The sequence below is a fragment of the Bufo gargarizans genome, chromosome 4 (assembly GCF_014858855.1).
Source record: "Bufo gargarizans isolate SCDJY-AF-19 chromosome 4, ASM1485885v1, whole genome shotgun sequence".
NCBI classification, from domain to species: Eukaryota; Metazoa; Chordata; class Amphibia; order Anura; family Bufonidae; genus Bufo; species Bufo gargarizans.
The window spans coordinates 97,704,545-97,729,037 of NC_058083.1; the positions used below are offsets into that span (position 1 = coordinate 97,704,545).

At 43.2% G+C, this 24,493-nt stretch overlaps 1 protein-coding gene across 1 annotated transcript in view; it reads right to left on the reverse strand.

The window, feature by feature from the left end:
* Positions 1-14,004: 14,004 nt before the first annotated feature.
* The window catches only part of ATP1B3 (ATPase Na+/K+ transporting subunit beta 3), a 48,109-nt gene continuing 37,620 nt past the window's right edge, over positions 14,005-24,493 (reverse strand). Inside the window, exons 3-7 of the mRNA XM_044289880.1 lie at positions 22,885-22,989; positions 20,677-20,867; positions 19,354-19,404; positions 16,430-16,513; positions 14,005-14,887 (exon numbers count right to left, since the gene is read on the reverse strand). Coding sequence (XP_044145815.1) covers positions 14,717-14,887; positions 16,430-16,513; positions 19,354-19,404; positions 20,677-20,867; positions 22,885-22,989 — 602 coding nt within the window. The 3' untranslated portion in view covers positions 14,005-14,716. The remainder of the gene's footprint in view (positions 14,888-16,429; positions 16,514-19,353; positions 19,405-20,676; positions 20,868-22,884; positions 22,990-24,493) is intronic.

The following is a 24,493-nucleotide window of genomic DNA, read 5'->3' on the forward strand; positions in this document are numbered from 1 at the left end:
TTTCTGGCTTCCTCTTAAAAATGCCAAACCGTCTCTATAGGGGAATAACGCAGTGAAGAGACACGGTTTGTGCAAAACTTGCCCGAAAAAATTACACAAAAAAACGCACTGCAGGTGACCAAAAAGGAACGCTTATTCTGGCGTTTCGTTTAGATTTTTTAGTGGTAAAAAAAAAAAAAATCCATTGCAAAATTTAGTTGTGTAAGGACCCTTATGTTCCAAAGATGGAGGTTCCTAAAGTCTGTGACCAGTGCGGATGATGCTTTGGTACATGCCTCGGGTTTAGGCCCCCCTATCAGTGCTATACTCTGAGATGGCACAATGGATGTAAAGGAATTGTAATGCTGCTATTCAGGCCGAGTTCACATTAGTTGTTTATGTTCCTTTCACATGTGCGAGCAGAAATGGTGAAGGTTCCCTTTCATTTCTGTAGCAACTGCCAAAAACCCATGCGTTTATCCAGTACCCATTTTCTCCGACCCAAAGGTCACAGCTTGCCGTGTCTGTAATACAGATTATTTTATGGATCAATTGTACAAATACAAAAAGGAAAGAAGGTAAGTAAAGGAAGACGCTAGTGTGAACCCTGCCCAACTCCAACAGATATGCCCACCGTACCACCAGCTAAAGAGATGCATTTTGAGCTGAAACTTATTTTTTTTTTCATATGTTGTTGAAGTTAAGGGATTGTTCAGGATTTTAAAATAGAAAATCGCGCCACCCTTGTCAACAGGCTGTGCCTGGTATTGCAGCTCATCCCCATAAGGCCTCATACACACGAGCGTAATGGCTCAGTGCTCGTGCTGCAGACCGCAAATAGTGGTCTGCAATTCACGAGCACCGGCCATGTGCACCGTGTTTGCGGATGCGGACCTATTGACCTGAATGGGTCCGCGATCGGCAACATACGGCCAAAGACAGAACATGTTCTATCTTTTTGCGGTGTGGAGGCACGTACCCGGAAGCGCTTTGTAGTGCATCTGCTCTGCAAAAGATAGGTGAAGTCCTATCTTCGGTTGTATCTTTCGGATTGACTTTAATGGGTCCGCACCACGAAGTCCACATGACCAGTGCCCCTATATTGCGGACCGGCCCTTTACTGTCAGCAGTACGGGCACTGAGCCATTACGCTCGTGTGCATGAGCCCTTAAAGAGCAGAGCCGCAGTACCCAAAACACCCCATGGACAGAGGTGGCTCTTTGGAAAAATAGCCGATCCTTCTTTCTAATCCTGGGCAATTATTTTAATGCTGCCTCTCGTACTATATTGGAGTGTTACCAGTCTTCTGTTCACGTGTCCTAGGTGCTAGGATGCCATATTTCATCCCTGGTAGCCCTAAATGTAGATCTATGCTGGATTATATGAGTTACACTATGGATCTGGGATGCTTGTGATCTTACAAAGTTCTGCTTGTTTGATATATTTATCTCTGCACCCGTGTGACGTTTTATATGGCCAGTGTGTGACCGAATGATGTCATTATGCCTTCCCTGTCAGGCATACGCGAGGAGGTGCCAATGTCTTATCAGCGACCTGTTTGTTCTTTGTATTTAATGCTGTAAATGCTCATTATCTTTCCAAATTGTGTAACATACTAAATGTTTATCTCAGTAAAGCTATTTTTGTTTTCACGGCTGGATTTCGTTATTATAAAATGAAGTGACCCTAAAAAGATGTACATTTTAGCAAAGATCAGCAACCTCCAGCACTCCAGCTGTGGGAAAACTACGACTCCCAGCATGTACACTTTCTTGGCTTTTGTCAGAACTCCTATAGAAGTGAAGGAGCATGTTGGAAGATTTTTCCATGTCATTAAGTGTTCTTGCATGGCAAGACCACTTACTGTTATCACACATATATATTATTATTAGTAGTATAGCCAAATTTACCACCCTAACTCCTCCCACAGTTTTTACACTACATAGACAGTAATATACCGAAACATGCGGATTGTTCCCGATTGGTGTGCTATTACTTTGTGGAATGGTTCACAAAATATCTGTGTTTTTGTGGCGAAATTGGTCCCATAGGAATGAATGGCGGAATGTTCAAAACTAGAGTGGGAGCTGACAAAAGCTAGAGTGTGAGCTGAAAAATCAGGACATGATTTCTAAACTGCCACCACTCCCTAATTTTCAAGCCCACCTACACAAATCTTATATCAAAACGTTCAGCTATCCCTGCTCCCACTAAAAATGTTGATGGCTAAGTCATAGTCCTGATAGTTTTCACAATATGACCATTTGTTTGAAACTCACGCCGCCCATTGACATTCATTGAAACGCCACTCTAGCCACCTCAAATTTGAAGGGTAATTTCTAAACTGCGACTGTGCCTTCATTTTTAATATTTCAGATACTCAGCATCAAAATGTAGGTCTGGATCTTGTGATTCTCACAATATAAAGCTCTTCGCTGTAGGATTGTACAACCGTTTGAAGATGGCAACCGCTAGTGAAGTGAGCAAGTTGGAGCAGTTTGTTTTTAACCGCTCTTCTCTGCCCTTGCTGTAGAGTGAGTTGCCATAGGAACCCAGGTGTGTGAGCAGCCAGCAGAGTGACAAAAGCTAGAGTGTGAGCTGAAAAATCAGGACATGATTTCTAAACTGCCACCACTCCCTCATTTTCAAGCCCACCTACACAAATCGGCTGCTAATGTTTTTATAAATGTATGTTTTAATGTAACTGTGAAGCACTTTGGGCAACAACATTGCAATTATATGTGCTATATAAATAAATAAATAAAAGTTGAAATGCATTTCTCACTCTATCAAGCTTGCCATGTGCACTTTTTAAATTTGATCAATCAATTGGTTAGTGTAATGTTTACTATCTTTACTCACTCCAAACACTCCACACAGTTAAGCCTCTTTCACACTGGCGTGTGCGGGCCGCAATGCACGAGCACAGTCCATGGGGCAGCCGCAGCGGATCGCGGACCCTTTCACTTGAATGGGTCCGCGATCCGGCCGTTGCGCAAAAAGATAGGACATGTCCTATCTTTTTGCAGAGCAGAAGTACGGGACGAAACCCCACGGAAGCACTCCGTAGTGCTTCCGTAGGGTTCCGTTCCTCACCATTCCGCATCTCCGGATTTGCGGACCTAATCAAGCGACTGGGTCCACATCCGTGATGCGGAATGCCCACGGAACGGCGCCCGTGTATTGCGGCCCGTATTTTGCCGTTTTCCAACGGGCCGCACACGCCAGTGTGAAAGAGGCCTTACTCTGCCCACTCCATAAAGTTACTCTGCCCAGTCCAACCTTTCCACAGTTACTCCAGCCACTCCAACCACACAACAGTTACGCTGGGTTCAGACCTGAGCGTTCGCGATGGAGCGCTCTGTATGCGCGATTGTACGGGCGTTTGCAATCGCGCATACAGAGACAAGCGAACGCCCATTGTCGCGCGTTCCCGGAAGTCTATGTACGGGAACGCGCGACAAGACGTCCCAAAGAAGCTCATGTACTTCTTGGGGCGTCGGGCGTTTTACAGCATGATCGTACGCGCTGTAAAACGCTCAAGTGAGAACCATTCCCTTAGGGAATCATTGGTTCTTGCCTGTTGAGCGTTTTACAGCGTGTAGGAACGTGCTGTAAAACGCTCAGGTCTGAACCCAGCCTTACTCAAGCCATTCCACCCAGTTACTCCGCCCACTCCAGTTGTAGACTACTGGTGGAGGCAAGAACACTTCACACAATTTCCACACAAATTGTGGCTTTTCTAGTTTATATATATATATTTATTTTTTATTTTTTTTAATCCTAACATCTTGCAGTTTTCACACTGGCCACCTAATAACAGGTGTCACTTCTAGGTCTGTACAGATAACCTTTCAACAGTCATATCATTGTCATCACAGGCAGGATTAGAATGACAGATATCACATTTATTTACTCACTTATTTAGCACTGGCATATTCTGCAGAGCTTTGCAGACATTAGCATCACACTGTCCCCAATGGGAATCGCAATATAAGTTATATATACTGTACATAGATAAGACAGGATCCACCATTCACAATAGGTGATATCACAGCTTATCTACTCCCACCTGACATCTGCACAGGTCACAGAGCATGCCTGTAAAACTATCCCATAGTCAAAAAGGTCAGCTCCTGTCTAGTGTGTCTATGGACCATGGGGCTGCCGTAAAGAAAAGGCCTTTAAGAACAGATCATGCAAGATGGCTTCCCCCATAATCATGTTCAGGAAATAGAATGAAAAAATCTGCAATCAGGAAATAAAAAACTGATTAGAAAAAGTATGTCTGTCACTATGTGGTTTTAACAGGCAGAAAAATTATAGGTGATACTTTCCCTTTAAGGGCCTTTTACATGTGCCGATTAGCCAACAAACGAGTAGTTGGCTTATTGACAGTTAGGCCTCATGCACACGGCCGTTGATCGGCCATTCCGTGCATTGCGGTCCCCAATGCACAGGCAACATCTGTGCGGATTCCGCAGCCTAATCCAGACCCATTCAAGTTGAATGGGTCCGTGATCTGTCCGCACTGCAAAAACATAATGCAGGCACTACTTTTTTGCGCTGTGTAGTCACGCACAAACCCCACGGCAGCACTCCATAGTGATTCTGTGGGGTTCCGTGCCTCCATTCCTCACCGGACCTTCTGGATTGTGGACTCATTCAAGTGCTGTTTGCAATACGGATACGGCCATGTGCATGAGGCCTTATGTGCACTTAAAAAAAATATCTGTTTTTGCTGATTTTCCGTTTCAATAAAAAAATATTTTTTTAACACCGCAGACATGTACGTGATAATGTGTTAGGGAACGTATGAAGTGGACTTCTGCGGTGTGCCCGCTCCAAATGCGGCAGGTGCCGCAATGGCAGGAAATGTCGATCACGATGAACCGTGTCATTTAACCCCTCAGATGCTGCAATCAACACCGATTGTGGGCATCTGTGAGATAAGGCAGAAGGATGTGTCTTCCAATTGTAGCCCCCACACTGAAATCGCGGAGCTCTGTATGGTTACCATTAGGGAAGAGCGAATTGACTTCGGATGCTTCATCCGAAGTCGATTCGCATAAAAAACTTTGTTGCAATACTGGTCTCACGAGACTTTGTGTAATAACTTTGTGATTTAATTATTACTGTAAAAAACCTTGGTATCGAACTCTGGTTCGGTTCCAGGTGGTACTTTGTAACCGAACCCGAGTTCGGTACTAAGGTTTTTTACAGTAATAATTAATTACACAAAGTCTCGCGAGACTTCGCAAAGTAATAACTTAGGCTCAGCACAGCCAATACATTTTAATACTGTACAGAGCCCCCGTATTAAAATATAAAAATAATTTTTCGTATGCGGTGTGCACCATAATGGAAAAGAAATTAAAAACATATGATTCGCCTTTTTTTAGTCACTTTGTCCATAACAACAGGGAGATGCAGGTCACAGCACCAAGCCAGTCTTACCTTCAGCATGCTGCCTTGATTGTCCCCACAAATGATTCCTATAGTGCCCCAGTAGTTTGCTCCCTAAGTGGCCAATTAAAGAAGAAAAAATGTAAAAAACGTACCTGAGTCCCCTCCAAATTTTGAGTCCAAGGTGTAGGCCAAAGGCCTGAGAAGCCCGCATCTCTGCTCTGTTTGTACACTGCCTCATATAGTTGCCTGTGGCTCATGAGGGTTAGCAGCAGGGCAGAGAGCCATGGGCTTCCATGCCCTACTGCAGTATTCAACTGTATCACTGTCATGAGAACAATTATGCAGTTGAATTCATGTAGGATCTATGGCCAGTCCACCCCTGTGCTTTGTTGTAAAGCTACTGATGACTGCTTAGTAACCTAAACATGCCTAAAAATACAAAAAAGGAGCTGCAAGAAAAGCTTGTAAGAACTATGAAATAAAATAGTGACAGTTCTAGCGGAGTTAGGCCTTAACCCCCCTCCCGATGGATCCCCATTTTGTCATGTGTCTCTTTATGATTTATATAACTTTGGAATCCTTTTATTTATCCAAGCGATTTTTATTTTACTTTGTTAGTGGTAAATTTTGGCCAATATATTTGGGGATTTAAAAAAATAAAAATAAAAATCTGACATTTGCCAAATATTTTAAGAACGTTACAATTTTCAAATTGAATTCCTCTGCTTTTAAGAGATAGCCATACTTCACAAAATAGTTAATAATTAACTATTACCATATGCCCATCATACATTGACATCAGGGATGAGGTAATCGAGCATCGGAAGCTTCAGTGTTTTACAGGAATCAATATAAAATTAGGGTGAAATTAATTTTTTAAAATATTTTTTGCGGATTTTTCACTTGAATCAAATTTTTTTTTAACACCACAGCCATTAAAAGAGACCTAAGACTCAACATTTATTACCATGATTCTGCAGTTTTTAGAAATAGCCCACATGGGGTCCTAGTGTGCTACTTGACTCAAATACCGGTTTCAGAATTCAAGGAGCACCTGTGTGACTTTAAGACCTCATTTTTTTAGGATGTTTTTTCCGGCACTGTTTCAGTTCTTCACGTACCAAAACATAATGAACACCCACAAAATACCCCATTTTGAAAACTCGGGCTGTGGTGGGCAAACTACTATTTGGGCAAATAGCATGGCTCAGGAAGGTAGGAGCACGATTTGGATTTTGAAGTGAACCTTTTGCTGGAATAGGTTTGGGTGCCATGTCGTATTTTCAGAGTACCTGAGTTACTGACACAGTGGAAATCCCCAAGAAATGACCCTGTTTTGGAAACTTTACACCCTAAAGAATTCAGTTAGAGGTGCACTGCTGTTTTTGACAACACAGGTATTTTTTATAGAATTTTTTAACGTTGGCCCAGAAAATGTGTTCGATTAGTATGTTGAAGTAGTACCAAATCTTTCAATTTCTCAAGGGGTAGAAGAATTAAAGGGGTTGTCCGGTCATTTTAATATTGATGACCTATCCTCAGGATAGGTTATCAATATCAGATCGTCGGGGGTCCGACACCTGGCACCCTTGCCAATCAGCTGTATGGGGAGATGGCGCGCAGTTTGCACGTGCCGTATCCCTTCTGTCTTTCTGTCCACTGCTGTATGTCTATGGGACAAAGGGTGCCTGGCGTTGGACCCCTGCCAATCTGATATTGATGACCTATCCTGAGGATAGGTCATAAATATTAAAAGCCCGGACAACCCCTTTAAAATCACCCCATGATTTCTCACGAGTATGGAAAAGCCCAATATGTGGTCATAAACGGCTTTTTGGGCAAACGGCACGGCTCAGAGGGGAAGTGGAGCCATTTAATATTTTAAAACATGAATTTTGCTAAAATTATGTTTTAAGAGCCACAATGTTTATTTTTTCAACTGAAATGTGTAAGGCCTCATTTTTCTGCGAAAAGTTGTAGTTTATATTGGTATCAGGTTAGTGTACATATGTTTTTTTTTTTACCACGTTATTATTTTTGGGAATTGGCCAGATAAACATTGATTAAAAAAAATTGTTTCTCTCTTCTGATCACATGACCCTGTGTGGACCAATTAAACGAGGGGTTCCCTATATATACATGACGTATCACAGTCACTTGATTTGAACCTCCAATAAGCACTGGGATTCCCTCCTTAAACAGGTACGATAACGTAAAGTTACATATAGACAAACAAATATGCACCATGTCACCTTAGACATGATCTTGGGTCAAAGTCTACATTTAACCCATTTGCGACTAGGGTCCCTATAAAATATATCCAAAATAATTTTCTTTCATTTATAGTGTTAATTTCAACCTCTCCACTCCATTTGGCCTCATGCACACAAACGTTATTTTGGTCCGCATCCGAGCCGCATTTTTTGCGGCTTGGATGTGGACCCATTCAATTCAATGGGGTCTCAAAAAATGCTAGTTCCGTGGTCCGCCAAAAAAATATCACCTGTCCTATTCTTGTCCGTTTTGCAGACAAGAATAGGCAGTTATATTAATGGCTGTCCGCGCCGTTACACAAATTGCGGAACGCACACGGACACCATCAGTGTTTTGCGGATCCGCAATTTGCACACAACGGTCGTGTGCATGTAGCCTTTGTTTGAACTAATTCCACCCCTTGAAACTTAAGACTAACCAGAGAACAATCATGATATTTTTTAAGATGTGCTGATACCAAGTGAGTTTTCAAACCAATCGTTATATTATAAATATGTTCATTTACACTTGTCTTTAGTTTCTGCATGTAGCTCGCCCCTATTCTCACAATTGAAATAACCTAAAGAATTAAACTTACTCCCATTACTTTTATAAACAACCAACTCTGTTTTAAGTTCTTTTTCCATATACCTGCAGTTTCTGCAGCCTCTCCAAAAACTGCACCAACGTGAACTTAAAAGGGTTGTCCCATGAAAAATATTCTACATTTAGCATAGCCACCGAGTTATATACACTGAAATCTATCTGTATAGCGCCACCTGCTGTTTTTTTTCTTTGTCCTGCTCACTGAGATGGCCGCACATGCTCAGTTTCATCCTTCAACTGCCTCCTGAGCTGATAGGGAGAGCTGAGACACGCCCCCTGAGCTGTGATAGGGAGAGCTGAGACACGCCCCCTGAGCTGTAGTAGAAAAGACACTCCCTTTGAGCTGCCAGCTTGATATCTAGCAGAGCAATGAATGGGGAGATCTCTGGATCCATGTGAGGTACAGGACTGGTTCTAGCTTTGTTCGAACGGTATTGTCATGTACTATATGATATCTGATTTTTATGTTTTACATGAGTCACTGGATAACCCTTTTAAGGAGGAGAAAATGAAAGGAGTTTTTTTAGGAATTACATTCCCTATTATAGGGTCACTTTTCAACATTAGCCAATTTTTTTTAAATACCTTCATTGTCCCCACATCCTGATTATAATGTGTTAAAAATGCAAACCTAAAATGATCCTTTTTAGGCGTCATGCACACGGCCGTAGTGTGTTTTGCGCTCCGCAAAACACGGATGGCGTCAGTGCGTGTTCCGCAGTTTGCGGAACTGCACAGACAGCCTTTAATATAAATGCCTATTCTTGTCCACAAAGCACGGACAAGAATAGGACATGTTATATTTTTTTGCGAGGCCATCTTTTGTGGCCTCATTGAAGTGAATGGGTCTGCATCAGAGCCGCCAAAACGGCGGCTCGGATGCAGACCAAAACAACGGCCGTGTGCCTAAGGCCTTACTCTTATCCTAAATTCTTCCAATACCTTGTTAATTCTACCCAATATCTCTTCATAGTTTATCTTCAAAAATCTACGCTTTAATATCTCACTCTGTTTATAACAATCCTTTTCGGCACATTCTCTAAAACTGTCCTATCGACACAACTCCATAACCAAACTGGATAGTGACAACTGGACAGATCTATATAGAAACTGCAGTCAATAGATTTAAGAAGAGGACATCCTCCTCCACATATACGGTATTTCCGGATCTAAAGGCTAAACTCCCCAGTAAAATGTAAATTCTAATCAATGATAGTTGAATCCCCTATGAATTATACCAAATCCTCCCATCCCCTCTTCAAATTAAGATTCATTTGTCTATAAACCTACAAAGGTCAAGCCATGCAGTAAATATATCATCCAGCATGAGCAATCATGATAAATTTGGCGCATCTTTAGAATGTCTATGTTTAATGCTGGCCATACGCACAAGACAAATGTTGGCCAGAATTTCAGATTGTTAATTGAGAAACTAGCATTCACAATGGCCAATGGCAGCACTCTTGTCTGTCAAAAAAGTAATCGGTCGCACTGTAAAGTTTTGGCCATTGTTGCCTGAAATTGCACGTTTACGGCATGATTGGTTGAATTCGGCTGATCGTACCCGCAGCCGATAGTTGTCTCTAGTGTATGGCCAGCCTAACATGCTTGTTCTCTTGAGATGGAGACCGGCTATGGTTTACTCCACTCACCCCATTGAAAACATGCTTGACTAAAGTGTATTGGGGGGGGGGTAATTTGGGAAAGATCGCTGCGAGTCAACCACAATCTACCGTGCATGGCCAGCCTAAATCATTAGTATTGGGTGGGAGATTTCAGGGGTCCGCCCTCAGCATCCCTATATAGCTGGTCATACACATTAGATGGTTTTGACTGAACCTGTTCATACACTGAAAGCGTATGGTGGCCTCCTTAGGGTACTTTCACACCAGTGTTTTTCTTTTCCGGCATTGAGTTCCGTCCTAGGGGCTCTATACCGGAAAATAATTGATCGGTTTTATCCCCATGCATTCTGAATGGAGAGTAATCCGTTCAGGATGCATCAGGATGTCTTCAGTTCAGTCTTTTTGACTTTTTAGGAGGGAGATAATACCGCAGCATGCTACGGTTTTATCTCCGTCCAAAATTCCAGAACATTTGCCGGAATTTTTTATCATTGACGTGCATTAATGCCGGATCCGGCCCCGAGTGTTCCGGCGTTGCGGTCTGAGCAAAATGTGAAAAAAAGAAATGCCGGATCCGTTTACGGATGACACCGGAGAGACGGATCCAGCATTTGAATGCATTTGTCATACAGATAAGGATCCTGATCCGTCTGACAAATACCATCAGTTTGCGTCCGTATTGCCGGATCCGGTGGGCAGTTCCAGCGACGGAACTGCCTGCCGGAATCCTCTGCCGCAAGTGTGAAAGTACCCTAACTCTCCCCAAAGGCCGATGTTGGGGAAGATAAAGATTGGGCAAGTTGAATTCAATTGCCCAACCCTTTTGTTGGTGGGAAGATAAATGACAGCCCAGCAGCAGCTCTCATTACTCTCCTGACTCACTATATATGCACTCTGTCAAGCCGAGCATGCATATGTATCGGAAGGTCCGGAGAAATAGCTGTGGGCCAAGAGCTCCCTTAAATTCTACAACAGCCAGGTAACACATTTTTATTCTTTTATTGTAGCCCATGTCAATGTTTTAAATAAATCACCCAGACAAAGGAATAGTTTTTGAGTGAAATAAGGGTTAATTAATTGTACTGTATAAACTAACAGGAAAGAAAGTATAGACCAAAAGACAAAAGAGCTTCCTTCATTCGTATTCACTGACCTTGGTGCCAGATTACCATTGTCTGCTACAAAGAATACACTTCCCCGAGGAGGAAGCAGAAAGCTCCATCTAACAATTCATACACTTGTGCGAACCTCGTAGGACTAATTGTGGTTTGGAAGCATTTTTTTTAAATATATGAATTCACACGCCTCAAATGTGCTATGCAGACCTAAAGGGCAGAAGAGGGGACTGAAGTGTCCACTCAATGTCCATAGGCATCAGCTTTAGGGCTTGTGAACACAACTTTTTTTTTTACATCTGCATTGTGTCCTAGGTTGTTCTGCATCCATTCCTTTTTTCTGTATTTTACATCCGTATTACATACATGTGTCTTCCATATTTCATGGTCCGGAAATTGTCATCACATGGTTTCATCCCACCATGAAAGGTCACATGACCTGCCCAGTGCCAAGTAATAGGAGGAGGAGGTATTGGGTACACCTTGTTCTCTCTCAACCTTCTACTAAAGGGCATTTCTTTTTTTGTAAATTCTTTATTTTTGAAGAATTTTCATTATATAAACATAATAACATGACACGTTCAGCGTCAATAGAACTCAAGGCATATACAAAGCAAATGAGCCACTTGGGTGGACAATCCCCACACAAGTAGAAGTAGAACAAATATCAAAGGCGCAAGACAATTTATACTATATAGGCATGTGAGCTGAGGATAACAAACCGTCAGTTTAGAAAGAGAAGCGTAGAAATCTATGTCCAATGATATATCAATACATTATGTGCCTAGAACCCGAGATTTGATAGAACTGTCAAAAACAGTGACAACAATAACATACATCAATAGTCGGACGTGTCCTTTGGGATATCTGAAAGTCTGGGAACGCATGTGATATGCATCTATCAAAGTGGGTGAAAAAATGAAAGCAACCTACTATGTGTTAGGGTAACACTGGAAAGATTTAACATGTTCTAGTAAATGGGTGTCAAATGTCTGGCCTATGAAGAGGAAAGCTAAGGATCCATTCTAACATGGCCTATTGAGGTCAGGCCAGTCGAGAACATACAAGAGTGCAAGTGGATATGTTTCACAGTGTTAATGTGCCAAGCCTAATTACTAAGAAATGAGTTGTGGAAATTTAACCATGGTTGCCATGTCTTTAGGAAGACCAATCTATTACTCTTTTCCCAACTCGCCATTTCTTCCATAAGGCAAATTTGATGGGTTTTCTCCACCCATTCTTTTATGGTGGGAGGGTCTGAGTTTCGCCACTTAGTGGGGATAATATATTTAGCTGCAGATATCATGTGTGTGGCTAAACTACTAGGGGAAGGCAGAAATTCACCCTGAGGAAGCCAAAGCAAGATAAGAGCAGGAGTTAATGAGATCTTAGAACCGCAGACTCTATTGATGGTTCGTTCTATTTCAGACCAAAAGTCTGAGATTTTTCTACAGGACCACCAAATGTGGGAGATGGAGCCTTTATCCTCTAAGCATCTCCAGCACCTGTCTGATGGAGAGAGATGTGCTCTATGCAGAAAAACAGGGGTCTTGTACCACCTAGATAAAATTTTGAAGGAGTTCTCTTGGATGCGAACACATCTCGAAAAACCATGTGAGTTTTTCAGGATCATCCCAACATCTTCATCAGAGAGGGTCTAAAGGGCATTTCTAAACCCCGACCTGCGGAAACACCCAAATAAAAGTTTCATAATTTCTGCTGTCCACCTCTACTTTTGACTGCCTACTGGTGGCCCTGTGTCCTGGACTCGCTCTCCAGGACCCAAACATGTGGCGCAGCATTTCACCTGAAGAACGGCTCATCGGATCTTTGAGGTGAGAACATAGCCTTCGCATTCAGCAAATTCCTGACATGCCACTCTGCTCTGTGTATTTACTACTGAATACAACTGTATATTTGTTCCAATGTTCCATATTCCTCATGACAAGGAATTCCTTTGCATCTTTCCATTTTGAGTTCTTGCTGGGGACCACCACCATCTCACGTATCATCTGTGTGACCTGTGAGTTGATTTGACGGCAGTTGAGGGAGACGGTGAAGCCTGAGCTAATAGCACAAGACTGCCTCAACCGACGTTTTAGACGCTGATCTTAATAAAGCCCCATAGCTGGAAGAGGCGCAGGCCTCTCCATAACTTTGGCGCATTCCACGCCAGTTCTAAATGTAAGATCGCTTTCAAGCTGTCTTACATTTAGATCATTTTCTACTCCTAAAACAGGCATAGAAAATGAAGAATGAGACGGGCCTGTCGGTCCTTCCCCGCCCACAATTTTAGACCTGGCGTGAGCGGGAAGAAGTCGCAGATAGCAGCGCAACTAACCACTGCGCCGCCATCTGCGTCTGAAATATGCCTGATTTAGGCGTACTTGAGTATAATAAATGACACCCTATGTCTCTATGACATATAAAACCTTTTATTAGAAAAGTTAGTGAGCCTTTAAGCAAACCTCTGGTTCAAGAAAGAAAAAAAAAGAAAAAATTTACATTACACGGGGAACGAACAGGAGAATTATATGGTGACCTCCTTTTCATAGTTTTAGTTGTAAATCCATCAATTCCCGGGCTCCAAGACTTCCACACATCTTCTCAGACTACCTGATGCATACTGTACATTTGGAAGCTCAAGACTTCCTGCTGCCCTTGGATTGGCCAGCGCTGCTCACGTGAACAATGCCAGCCAATCGATGAACAGAGCTGGACAAGCAGGAAGTGTCTCAGTCACAATATGCATCAGGTAGTCAGAGAAGCGGGGCGGCCATCTTGGATGCCTCAGGAATTAGCATATCTGCAATTTAACAGATGAAAACGAGGGCAGCATGTAAGTGTTCTGTTCGTTCTTCAGTTAATGTTATTTTATAGATATACCCACTGCCCTCTGGTCCAAACAGCTGGTATCCGCGGCCTGGATTCAGACTGCGCTCTGACAGCCGACTAGGCCTGTGTTAAAGAATCCCAAGTTTTCGTGCTGTTGATACAAATCCACTCCAAACCACATCTTCACTTTTAAAATCCACTTTATTTTGCTTTTTTCATACAGGACTTAAGGCATCTGCACAAGACACACAATTCTTGCAGAGGTTATAAAATCTTTCCTTTTTTTATTCACTATTTCATCTTTATTCGTTTGTACATGTTGGTCAGGTACCATTCACTTATTTGTCATTTTTGTTCCCTAAAACTGTGTAGGCTTTTGAGATATGACCGTTAAACCAGTGTTAACTCAATTAAATATTTACATAGCACAACACATTAAGCTTGTAACACTCACAGAGGGGCTTCGGGGAGGGAATAAAATCACATCAAAAATAGGACGAACACCACCAGTATTATGTTCGGAATCAGCTATTTACAGGTCCCCTAATATGAAATGATAATTTATTTGTTCTTTTTATGGTCTGTAAACTGGCCCCCAGCACTGGGGCAGAGAAACGCGTGCACGGACGAATTTAACCTCTTCACGGCCCGAGGGGCTTGTAAAAATCTAAGTCGCCTCTCTAAGCTCAGAAGAGGTTAAAGCATCATGTTGGAAGCACATTGTTATGCTACCCTGAATCATGTGCCATTTACAATATCTTCCCAGATGGTTTCAGGTCCTACAAAAGCAGGTATGGCTGATTAAAAAAAATTATAATAATAATAATATTAAAAAAGAAAAACAAATTAAAAAAAAAAAAAGGTCTTCAACTGGACATTGTTCATCTGCCTATCTTAATCTTTAATCTCTAATTTAAAATTCACACGACCAAGGAACTTGTCTCGGTCATCGTTATTCTTCAAGTTTGGGGATCCATAAAGCTTGCACTCGAGCAGTATTTCTGACGTACCGGTGGAATTTGAAGGTGTGATTTTCACAGCGACCAGGGGCTGCACGTAGTTCACCTGCAGAGAGAATTGACTTTTTTTTATATCCCAAAGAGAACTTGATTAATTGCAAAAGAACAGCAAACAAGGATATCCTTTAGGGATAGCTAAGGCAGGGTACTGGCTCCCCTTAGAGAGACCAGATATGTATGAAGACTTATAGGCAATGCTCCATGGGAAAATAATATGCAAAGAGGTATCTCCCAGGGAAAGAGAATAGTCTCACTAGCGCCACCATTAGGAAGTTTCTCCCTATGAGTCAAAGTCCAACTTTTTATCAAGCCTTGGGACATGACAAGGGGAAATAGCTCATTAGGGATAGCTAGAAAGATCTCATGCATACTACGCAAGGAGCCGGTACAGAGCCACAGAATCCTCCTTCAGATCCATCTGGGGCTATTACAAGAGGTATGGTCCCTATACATCAAAGAGGATGAACACAGAATGTGGCTTCACATTGGGCGGCACTGTTATGGCAGAAATAAAAAGGGCAAGATATATTTTACCAGCAGAAAGCTTTATGTGCATGGCACTGCTATGTGTGGTAGGGGTACATGAAGTAGCAACAGGTCACTATTATAAACTTGTAGGCACTTTGAGGGCCAATTTTAGAAGTCTCCATAAGCACAGTATGGGAAAATACCTCTGTATTATGGTATGTGTTTCTGCATGGTACATGGAGGTACAGTATAAGGCCACTGTAAGCTATGGACATCATATTTGGCATCTGTGTAATAGAGATCCCGAATAAAGGCCTGAAAGTCTCAACAACAGCACAGCGAGGAGTGGTGGTCAGAGTGCTGTCCATGGCACTATGGGATGTTAGGTCGGCTGCAAAGTACTGCAAAATGAGGGCTCCCACATTGTAGGCACACAAAAAGCTGAATTTACAAAAAACGGTGAAGAGGTAAAAACACCCAAAAAATGCTGGTTAGGAACTACATGTAATTTCCATCTCCAGCTGCCAAAGGATGATTCATTTTTTAATAAATAAGAGGTGCAAAGTCCAGTCAAACCTAAATTTTTCATGTTTGTTGGAGGATGGTTCCTACTGAAAAATATAGTCAAAAGCGCTAAAAATGTGCTCCTTGTGGAGTCAATGACAAATAGTGAAAAAGTAGGATGTGTGGCGCTTTCTAAGCACTTCATGTTGGTCCTGAAGACTTTGTTTAACGGAGCTCAACCTATGTGGAGATGTCAAGGTTCTTACATTTACCAGGAACTCTGGATGGATGGTGCTATAAAACAGGACTTACAGTCTGTAGAAGTGATATCACGAAATGCCAAAGAAGCATTTCTGGATCTTGAGGCCACCAGAGTAACAGGAACGATCTAGAGCTACATTACTCAAGCTACAGGTTGTAATAACTGCAGAGCAGTGATATCATTTTAATGAGCTGTCAGCCCTCAGGAGCCGCTAAGCTTCATGTGAATACAACCAGTCCTATGTACATGGAATCTCAAGCCAAAGCAAACGTTACATGAACCAGAGATCTTCTGTGACTTTACAAGTCAAAACTTAAACACGACATATACTCATATAAAAACACAGTCACTTACGTGAGTTTTCTTGCCATAGTATGGATAGTACATCAAGTCGATCTTCCCATACTCAGGGTAATACTGCAGGGTTATGTTCTCCGCCTGCACAAAAGAAATCTGATGTCAGACCTGGTCCATCAATGGAGGCGTTGTCACTCTGTACCACCGATCTAATCATATATTTTTTATTTTTTTTGCATAACTATCCTCTATGCTCAGATTTCTTGCTGCTTTCCTATACACCCTACCACAAAAGAGGTCATCTGGGTACATTACAAAAACAAAAAAAAAAAATCAATTTCCTGTCCCGGCCAGAGTGGACTGGCGTTTCCTCGAGCAGGCCGTGCAACAGACTTGGGCCCCTTGCAGACGAGCGTTTGTCTGCAGCGCAGCTCCCGGCCTGACCTCCCAGCACTGACTGGGTCACCTAGCATTATATTGATTTATGATGCTATGCAATATAATGCTATGAGACCCCGTCAGTGCTGGGAGGTCAGGCCGGGAGCTGCGCTGCGGACTAGCAGAGTGACAAATGCTCGTGAGCAAGGGGCCTTAAATCTACACAAGTTCCAAAAACTGGCGTGGAAAATGTTGAAAGAGACGAGCCTGCCCGCTTCCCCGGCCCCGTTTCTCGCCCTGTTTGGAAAAGTGGCGTGAGGGGAAAAGTCGCATATTTTGACGCGAGACGGCATTCAACAAAATCTGCAACTGATATGTGACACAAAAGTGGCATAAATAAATTCCTAAAAGACCCCCGTCTTTTTTTTTTTTTGTTAAGGCCCCTTGCACTTGAGTGTATGCATTTTGTGGTCTGCATACAGTAATTCCTCCAAGCGCGGAAACCGGCTGCAGGCATGTCGCCATTTTGTACACATCCTGTACAAATGTTCTATTCTCGTCCACAAAATGGACAAAAAGAGGACATGTTCTACCTTTTTTGCGGGGCCACAGAACGGACATACGCATGGGGACAGCACATGGCGTGCTGTCTGCATTTTGGGCCCTGTCCAAATGAATGGGCCTGCATCTGATTCAGAAAAAGCGTGGATCGGATGTGGACCGAAAATATGGTCGGGTGCACTGGGCCTAAAGCTGGGTTCAGACCTGAGCATTTTACAGCGCGTTCCTACGCGCTGTAAAACGCTCAACAGGCAAGAACCAATGATTCCCTATGGGAATGGTTCTCACCTGAGCGTTTTACAGCGCGTACGATTGCGCTGTAAAACGCCCGACGCCCCAAGAAGTACAGGAGCTTCTTTGGGGCGTCTTGTCGCGCGTTCCCGCACATAGACTTCAGCGGGAACGCGCACCAATGGGCGTTCGCTTGTTCCGGAGCCGCGATTGTAAACGCGCATACAATCGCGCATAAAGAGCGCTCCATCCCGAACGCTCAGGTCTGAACCCAGCCTAAAGGGTAATCATGTGCACAAGCAGGACACAGAGCTGCAGCAGGAAATACTTTTGGACCAAAATGTTTGTGCCCTGGTATCATGTCCAAAGAAAAGGAGAACTGGCATTCTTCCTAACCATGGTCTGGGCCTATACCTGGGTATCACTGCAGACTTCTAGGTACTGTATATATATTAAATAATATCATGTATTCACTACTACAGAAGTGCCCCCCACATGGGGCCAGCATCAGGGTCTTTATCTGAGAAGTGTATTCTCTGTGTCCCCCCAGGCAGCAGGAACACAGTTTGTTTCGTGAGCAGATAACCACAAGGCACAAATCCTACAAAGCTTTATGAACATTTGTTCCACAGCTTCTGATGAGGACTGTGACTTTGTGTATTCAGCTGTGGATGGAGCAACTTACAGCTGCCTGAAGAAAAACAAAACACGTGAGGGAAGGAGTATGGGTGTGACTGTATGACAGGGGGTAAAGGGTGCTGGCTTACAGCCGCTTACACAGGAACAGGCCCCGCTGTGTCCTGCATACCCCAGCAGTGGGAAAAGCTCCACATACTCTAAGTAAGCAGAAGAAAATGGAGCCACAACCATAAGTGATCACACAGAACAAACAACCCGTTCAGCCATAGATTTCTTCTGGTAATCCAAGTTCTAGGACTACACCCAAAGACCCTAAAAAGTGATAGCGGTAACCTGCACGTGAAGGGGCTTTCTGGTCAGGATAGGGCAAAAATATCAGCATCCCCACCAATCAGCTTCAAGGGGGTAACGCTGCAATAATCTGCACTGCTGCTACTATGCAGACTCCGCACAAAATTACGAGTCTGCAATGCTTGCAGAAGTGCTGTAGACCCTTCAAACAGCTGATTGGTGGGTTGCCGAAAGTACAATGGCTTGGTCAGGACAATTCTTTCTTACATGATTATGATATAATCTCAGGTGGTCCTACTGCCAGTGGAAGCATGCAGGTAAGAAGTATCAGATATAGGACAATGAAATTAATGGGCCATCCTTGTCCACCGGACACAAGCTCTTTGTAATTAAATCCAGGTTCAACAAGGTTTAGACAATTTCCAAAATGTGGATTTTTCTGTGAATTCATCGTGGAGTTACCCTTTGCGTCGTATTTGAATATCTGAATGCACTTTTAAAATGTTTAACCGTGGTTGCCAGTAAAAAGCAGAAAGCTGCTAATTTTGTTGCAGAAACTGCTTTCATCCATCTATATGGGGATTGTAAAAACCCCACGGCAATGTTGCCGAAACAACCTCATTCAGATGAATTCAACAGTCATGGACTTTTCTGGAAACAAATCTATGTGTAAACCTGGGAACGTCGGATAAAGATTTTTGTAGATTTTCTGAGACTAGCATCCATGTACTAATAGCCAACCGTTCCCTTTTCTTCTTGTTAGCAAATATCATGTGTGTCACACCTCGGAGCTATTCACTTAGGAATTTATAAGATCCTTATTATGGGGCACACTCCTTGCCTCTGATATAATGGTAATTTGGTCAGTAAGCACCACTTACCTTAGAAGTACAGTTAATATGAGGATTTCCATCAGGTTTCAGTCCAATAATCTAAAATAAAAAGTGAAATATAAATAAGTAATGATGTGTGTTACTATAATATATCTGAGGCAAACATAGCATTTTCTTATTAAATATAGATATTAAACTAAAAAGCAACAACTTCCCACTAGCTAAATCTCTAATGGACCTGCCTGATATAAACAACCTTTTGCTAGATGCCCTGACTGCTGTCTATAACCTGGTTTAGGTGCCCTTTTACTGCTGTAGCCAACCTTTTGCTAGATACACTCTTCCTGCTGTAGATAACCTTGTTAGATGTCCTCTCGCTGCTGTAGATCACCTTTTTAGATGCCCTCTCACTGCGGCAGATAACCTTGTTTGATGCCCTCTCACTGCGGCAGATAACCTTGTTTGATGCCATCTTACTGCTGTAGATAACCTTGTTAGATGCCATCTTACTGCTGTAGATAACCTTGTTAGATGCCATCTTACTGCTGTAGCCAACCTTTTGCTAGATAAACTCTTAGTGCTATAGAAAACCTTGTTAGATGCCCTCTTAGGTTGTGCTAGACTAACAGGTGGGAAGTATCCTGATTGGGTCTGTTCACAACATTACTCAATGTTGGCTCAGGGTCTACAATGGAAACTCATTGACTGCAGTGCTCCTCGTGACTGTTCAGGCCGAAAGTAGTAGCACTGACACCAAAGGGCCCAAAAATGGAACGGTGGTTGTCCACCCTCTTTAAGAAGCATTTGAAATGATTGTATATTAGCCAATAAGCACATCTGTAAAAAGAGGGGCATATGATTTCTTGGGATAATAAGACCATGCCACAAGTATGTGGTGCTACAATTATAGAAGTTACATAACTCTAATACGGGAGAACTATTAGCTGGCCATGAGGTAAATGTTGGCTGAATGCTCATTTGGCAGACCGCTATCTTTCTCAATCGTCGCTACACCGCCCCTCCCCCACACACATTTTGCCAAGCATGTATGCATTGTGAATAGTAGGAAAGCTGTTGCCAGACACTCCTGGTGGGAGGCATATCTCCCTAAGAACAAAAGAACCGGACAGTGAAAATCCAACTGCCGGACCCTTATTTCCCCCAAACACTTGCCATCAGGGGAGAGTCAGAAGATTCCTATGCACATAGAATGGTCGGCTGTTCCTGACAACATTTATCTATTGTGTAAGATCGACTTAAAGAACTTCCACTAAGACTGGAATGTATCAATCCCCCAGGAAATACTCTGGATTTGTCCTTTGCCATCATATGCTACTACTGTCTCTTACACAGATAATAAAATACACATACCCTGTTCATCTTGACTAATACACATGGACTCCCATCATTGTACCCGAAATACTCATTCCCCTCAAGTCCGGCACAAGGTCCCAGTGAGGACCTGTTGAACAGGCAAGACTTCTTTTCCTTGACTTCTTCTTGCTCGTAGTAATGGCCTTGCGTGCAGAGCACATTTGAAGCTTGTATGGAGTCATTGTATGCTGGAAGACACAAGGACAACATCTTTACAAGCAACTGTTCCAGGTCACCCTAGTGCAACCAACATGGAACATGCTTCTTAAATTCATCACACATGTAAACAACGGAAAGCGAGGCTTTAATCTGACCCCCAAAAGGATTTAAGACCTAGACCAACAGTGAAGAAATATCTTGTTAAAATGTCGGAAATCGCAGTCTTTGCAGATATTTTTCTGCCTCACTTCTAGCAGGACAGAAGGTCACTTTGGCCCTGCTGAGAGCTGAACAAGTGACCTCCTGATCACAGCATGTCCAAGAAAGGCACATGTAACCATTTCACTGCCCAATGGCCGAGCTGTACAGAGCACAGAAAGATTTCAACTGCTCCAACATCAAGGGACGAGGACCGCTGGGTTTTATAAAGCAGAATTCCGATAGTATGGCAAAATAACGAGGAATCTTGTATAAACGGGCAAAATGGTAATGCTGAGCTCTTACATTTTGTCAGGCATATGTCGGACCAACTGGAGATCCAGATTATCAGTTGCTAGACAACTGGACCTTTTACTCTACAATGCGATTCAATGAGCGATATTTATTAAACACTTTACTCCATTATCATGGAGTGAAAAAGTCACCAATTATGGAGCGCGCCATATAAATTTGGAAAAACGCAGAAAAAGGGGGTGGGGCTTTGCGCTGCCCGCCATATTTACTATACTTTTCCCCAGAAAGTGGCCAGTCTTGATAAATGTTCCTCAATGTGTATATATTAAAGGGGTTTCCAGGATTTTGATATTGATGGCCATCAATATCAAGTTGCATGGGGGTAGGACACCCTTCACCCCTGCTGATTAGCTGCTACCTTGTAGCTCTGGTGCCAGAAGTTGGCGCAGGAACTACACGGCTCTGCCGATTGTGTAGAGCTGGTAACTGCAGCACTGTTCCCATTCACTTCTATGGGGCCAGGGTTGAGTGAAAAACGCAGAATACAGAACATGCTGCGTTTTTCACGCAACACAGAAGTGATGCGTGGAAAAAAAACGCTCATGTACACAGACCCATTGAAATGACTGGGTCAGGATTCAGTGCAGGCGCTACGCGTTCACGTCACGCATTGCACGCGTGGGGAAAACTCACTCGTGTGAAAGGGGCCTAAAGAGTCAGAGCAATTTTGGGCAACAGTGGAGAGAAGCTGCAAGGAAATCCAATCCTCTACAGCTGCACTTTTATTAGGCTAATGTGTTCAGAGCTATCGCCCAGGGATAGCGAACCATCTCACTAGTGCCACCTTTTGAAAGCGGCTCCCTATGAGTCAAAGTACAACCTTTTAACAAGCCATGGGCCATGACACGGAAATATAGCCAAGCCAAATATCTATCCATAGACAGCTTTTTTGGGGTGCTTGCTCCTCGTCAGTATGGAGTCGGATTCGGGCTGGCTGAGTCCAATGCTTTGGAAGAAGATTAGGCTGCAGCGTACTAGCTCTCCTTTACCCCACTGGGAGACACTTCTAAAAGGTGGAACAAGCCAGAAGGTTCTCTTTCCCCAGGAGATACCTCTTTGCATAATAGTTTCCCATGGAGCATTGCCACTAAGTCTTCATACACAGCTGGTCTCTTTAAGGAGAGCCAACACCCTGCCTAACCTGATATGTCGAATTGTGGATAAATCAATTCCCTATGGCCTCATGCACATGACCGTTCTTCTGGTCCGCCTCCGAGCCGCAGTTTTTGCGGCTCAGGTGCTGACCCATTCAATTTAATGGGGCCGCAAAAGATGCGGACAGCACTCTGTGTGCTGTCCGCATCCGTTGCTTCGTTACGTAGCCCCGCAAAAAAAAATTATAACATGTCATTTCTACAGTAGGTCACCTGTTCCATTAACTGCAGAAGACACACGGGCGGCTTCAGTGTTTTGGGGATCCGCAATTTGCGGACTGCAAAAAACTGAACGGTCGTGTGCATGAGGCCTTATACAGACAGCGGTTCACCATAGCTAAGCCTGCTCACCCATGTAATAAATAACGCATTGACTTACGTCCTAGAAATGAGTGGAGAACTTTAGTATAGACTTCATACGAAGACTTATCACTCTTGCTGAATGAAATCTCCAACCCAGCAGATTTAGGAGAAATCATAAGACCTGAAAAAAATAAATAATAATAATAAAAAAAACTTTGTTAAAAGTTACAATTGCATTAAAGGGGTTGTGCACTAATTTTCAGACCTCTCAGACTGGCAGTAGCTGTGTTGGTGATCATGCTGATCCCCGGCTTGTTCGCTCCCTGGTCTCTGCTGCTGGTCTCGGGTCCTTCCATGTACCACGTGGTCACGTGATGCAAAAGAAGCAGATTACTGCTGCCGCCAGTAACTGGTGGCAGGAGAGTCAAACTGTAAGTTTACATGGATGGACCCGAGACAAGCAGCAGAGACCAGGGAGCGAACGAGCCGGGACCCGGCCCCGACAATCAGGTAAGTGACCACTAACGTGGATCTCGTCTGTCTGATAGGTCTGGAAATTAGTACACAACCCCTTTAAGCTATATTATTACGAAATTACAAAAATCGATCAAAAGTAATCACTTCAAAACCACATACAACGTTATTGTAGTGACGTATGCATCATCGTCATTAATGAATAAGTTGAGATCATTAAATCAGCATCTGAGGTTTACAACATCATGTTTGGTGACAGAAGGCGGCATGGAAAGACTTGCACTCACAACAAGTTCTCCATGAAGCAATTCTGTATAGATCTGGTAAAAGGTGAAGCAGAGCATTTATAAATAGGGTGCTTACAGGGGGCAGTGCCCAGGAGACAGGCGGGTCAGGTCTTACAAAGCCGTGAGTGTCCTGCTGGGGGATTGACGATGTCATGTGGAATTTTGGTGTGAAAAGCTTTTGTGCTGCCATAGGGGGAAGGTGCGGGCTTCTGGGGCCTGAAGAAGGCTGCACACTAAACTTGTTGTCAGGGTGCTTTAAAAGGACAAAAACTAAACAGCACATACAGTACTCGACTCGTACAAGACCTAGCACTGGCACAAACTTAGAGGAGTATGCCAAAAACCAATTTCTACGCCAGCTCTCCACTTCTTTCGGTTGTCATTTACAGCAGTTTTCTGGCCTAAGTAATGTTAATTTGCCAGAGCATGTTTAGAAATAGCAGAATGTCACCAATTGTGGTGTAAAAGGTAAAGAGGACCATAAAAATCGGAGTTTCTGGTTCTGTTCTTCTGGAACAGGGGGCATGTCACAAGTGTCAAGTGAAAACCATAAAAACGCAATCTATGGACACATCACAGTCTTCCAGGGACGTTCACACGGAGGCTTTAGAAGATAAGCACAGGTCATCTACAACGCATAGAGACCTGCCTGGAAGGTCTCTGCGACAACAACAAATCACACATGATGATGTGGGTGCGCTGTTGTCACCCAGTGCATGCATGGACAAATAGGGTCAGTCACTAATGCCTTGTTCTTCTGTGAGGCCTGCACCCATCAGGTATTCATGACATACCCTGTGGAGGAGAGTGCCCATTTACGGTAAGAAATAATACCTGAAATTCTGGGATTTACTTAAAGGTGATGGAGCTGTTCGTTCACAAGAGTAGCCTTGGTCCCACTGTAGGGTCTGACTCCACAGCGAT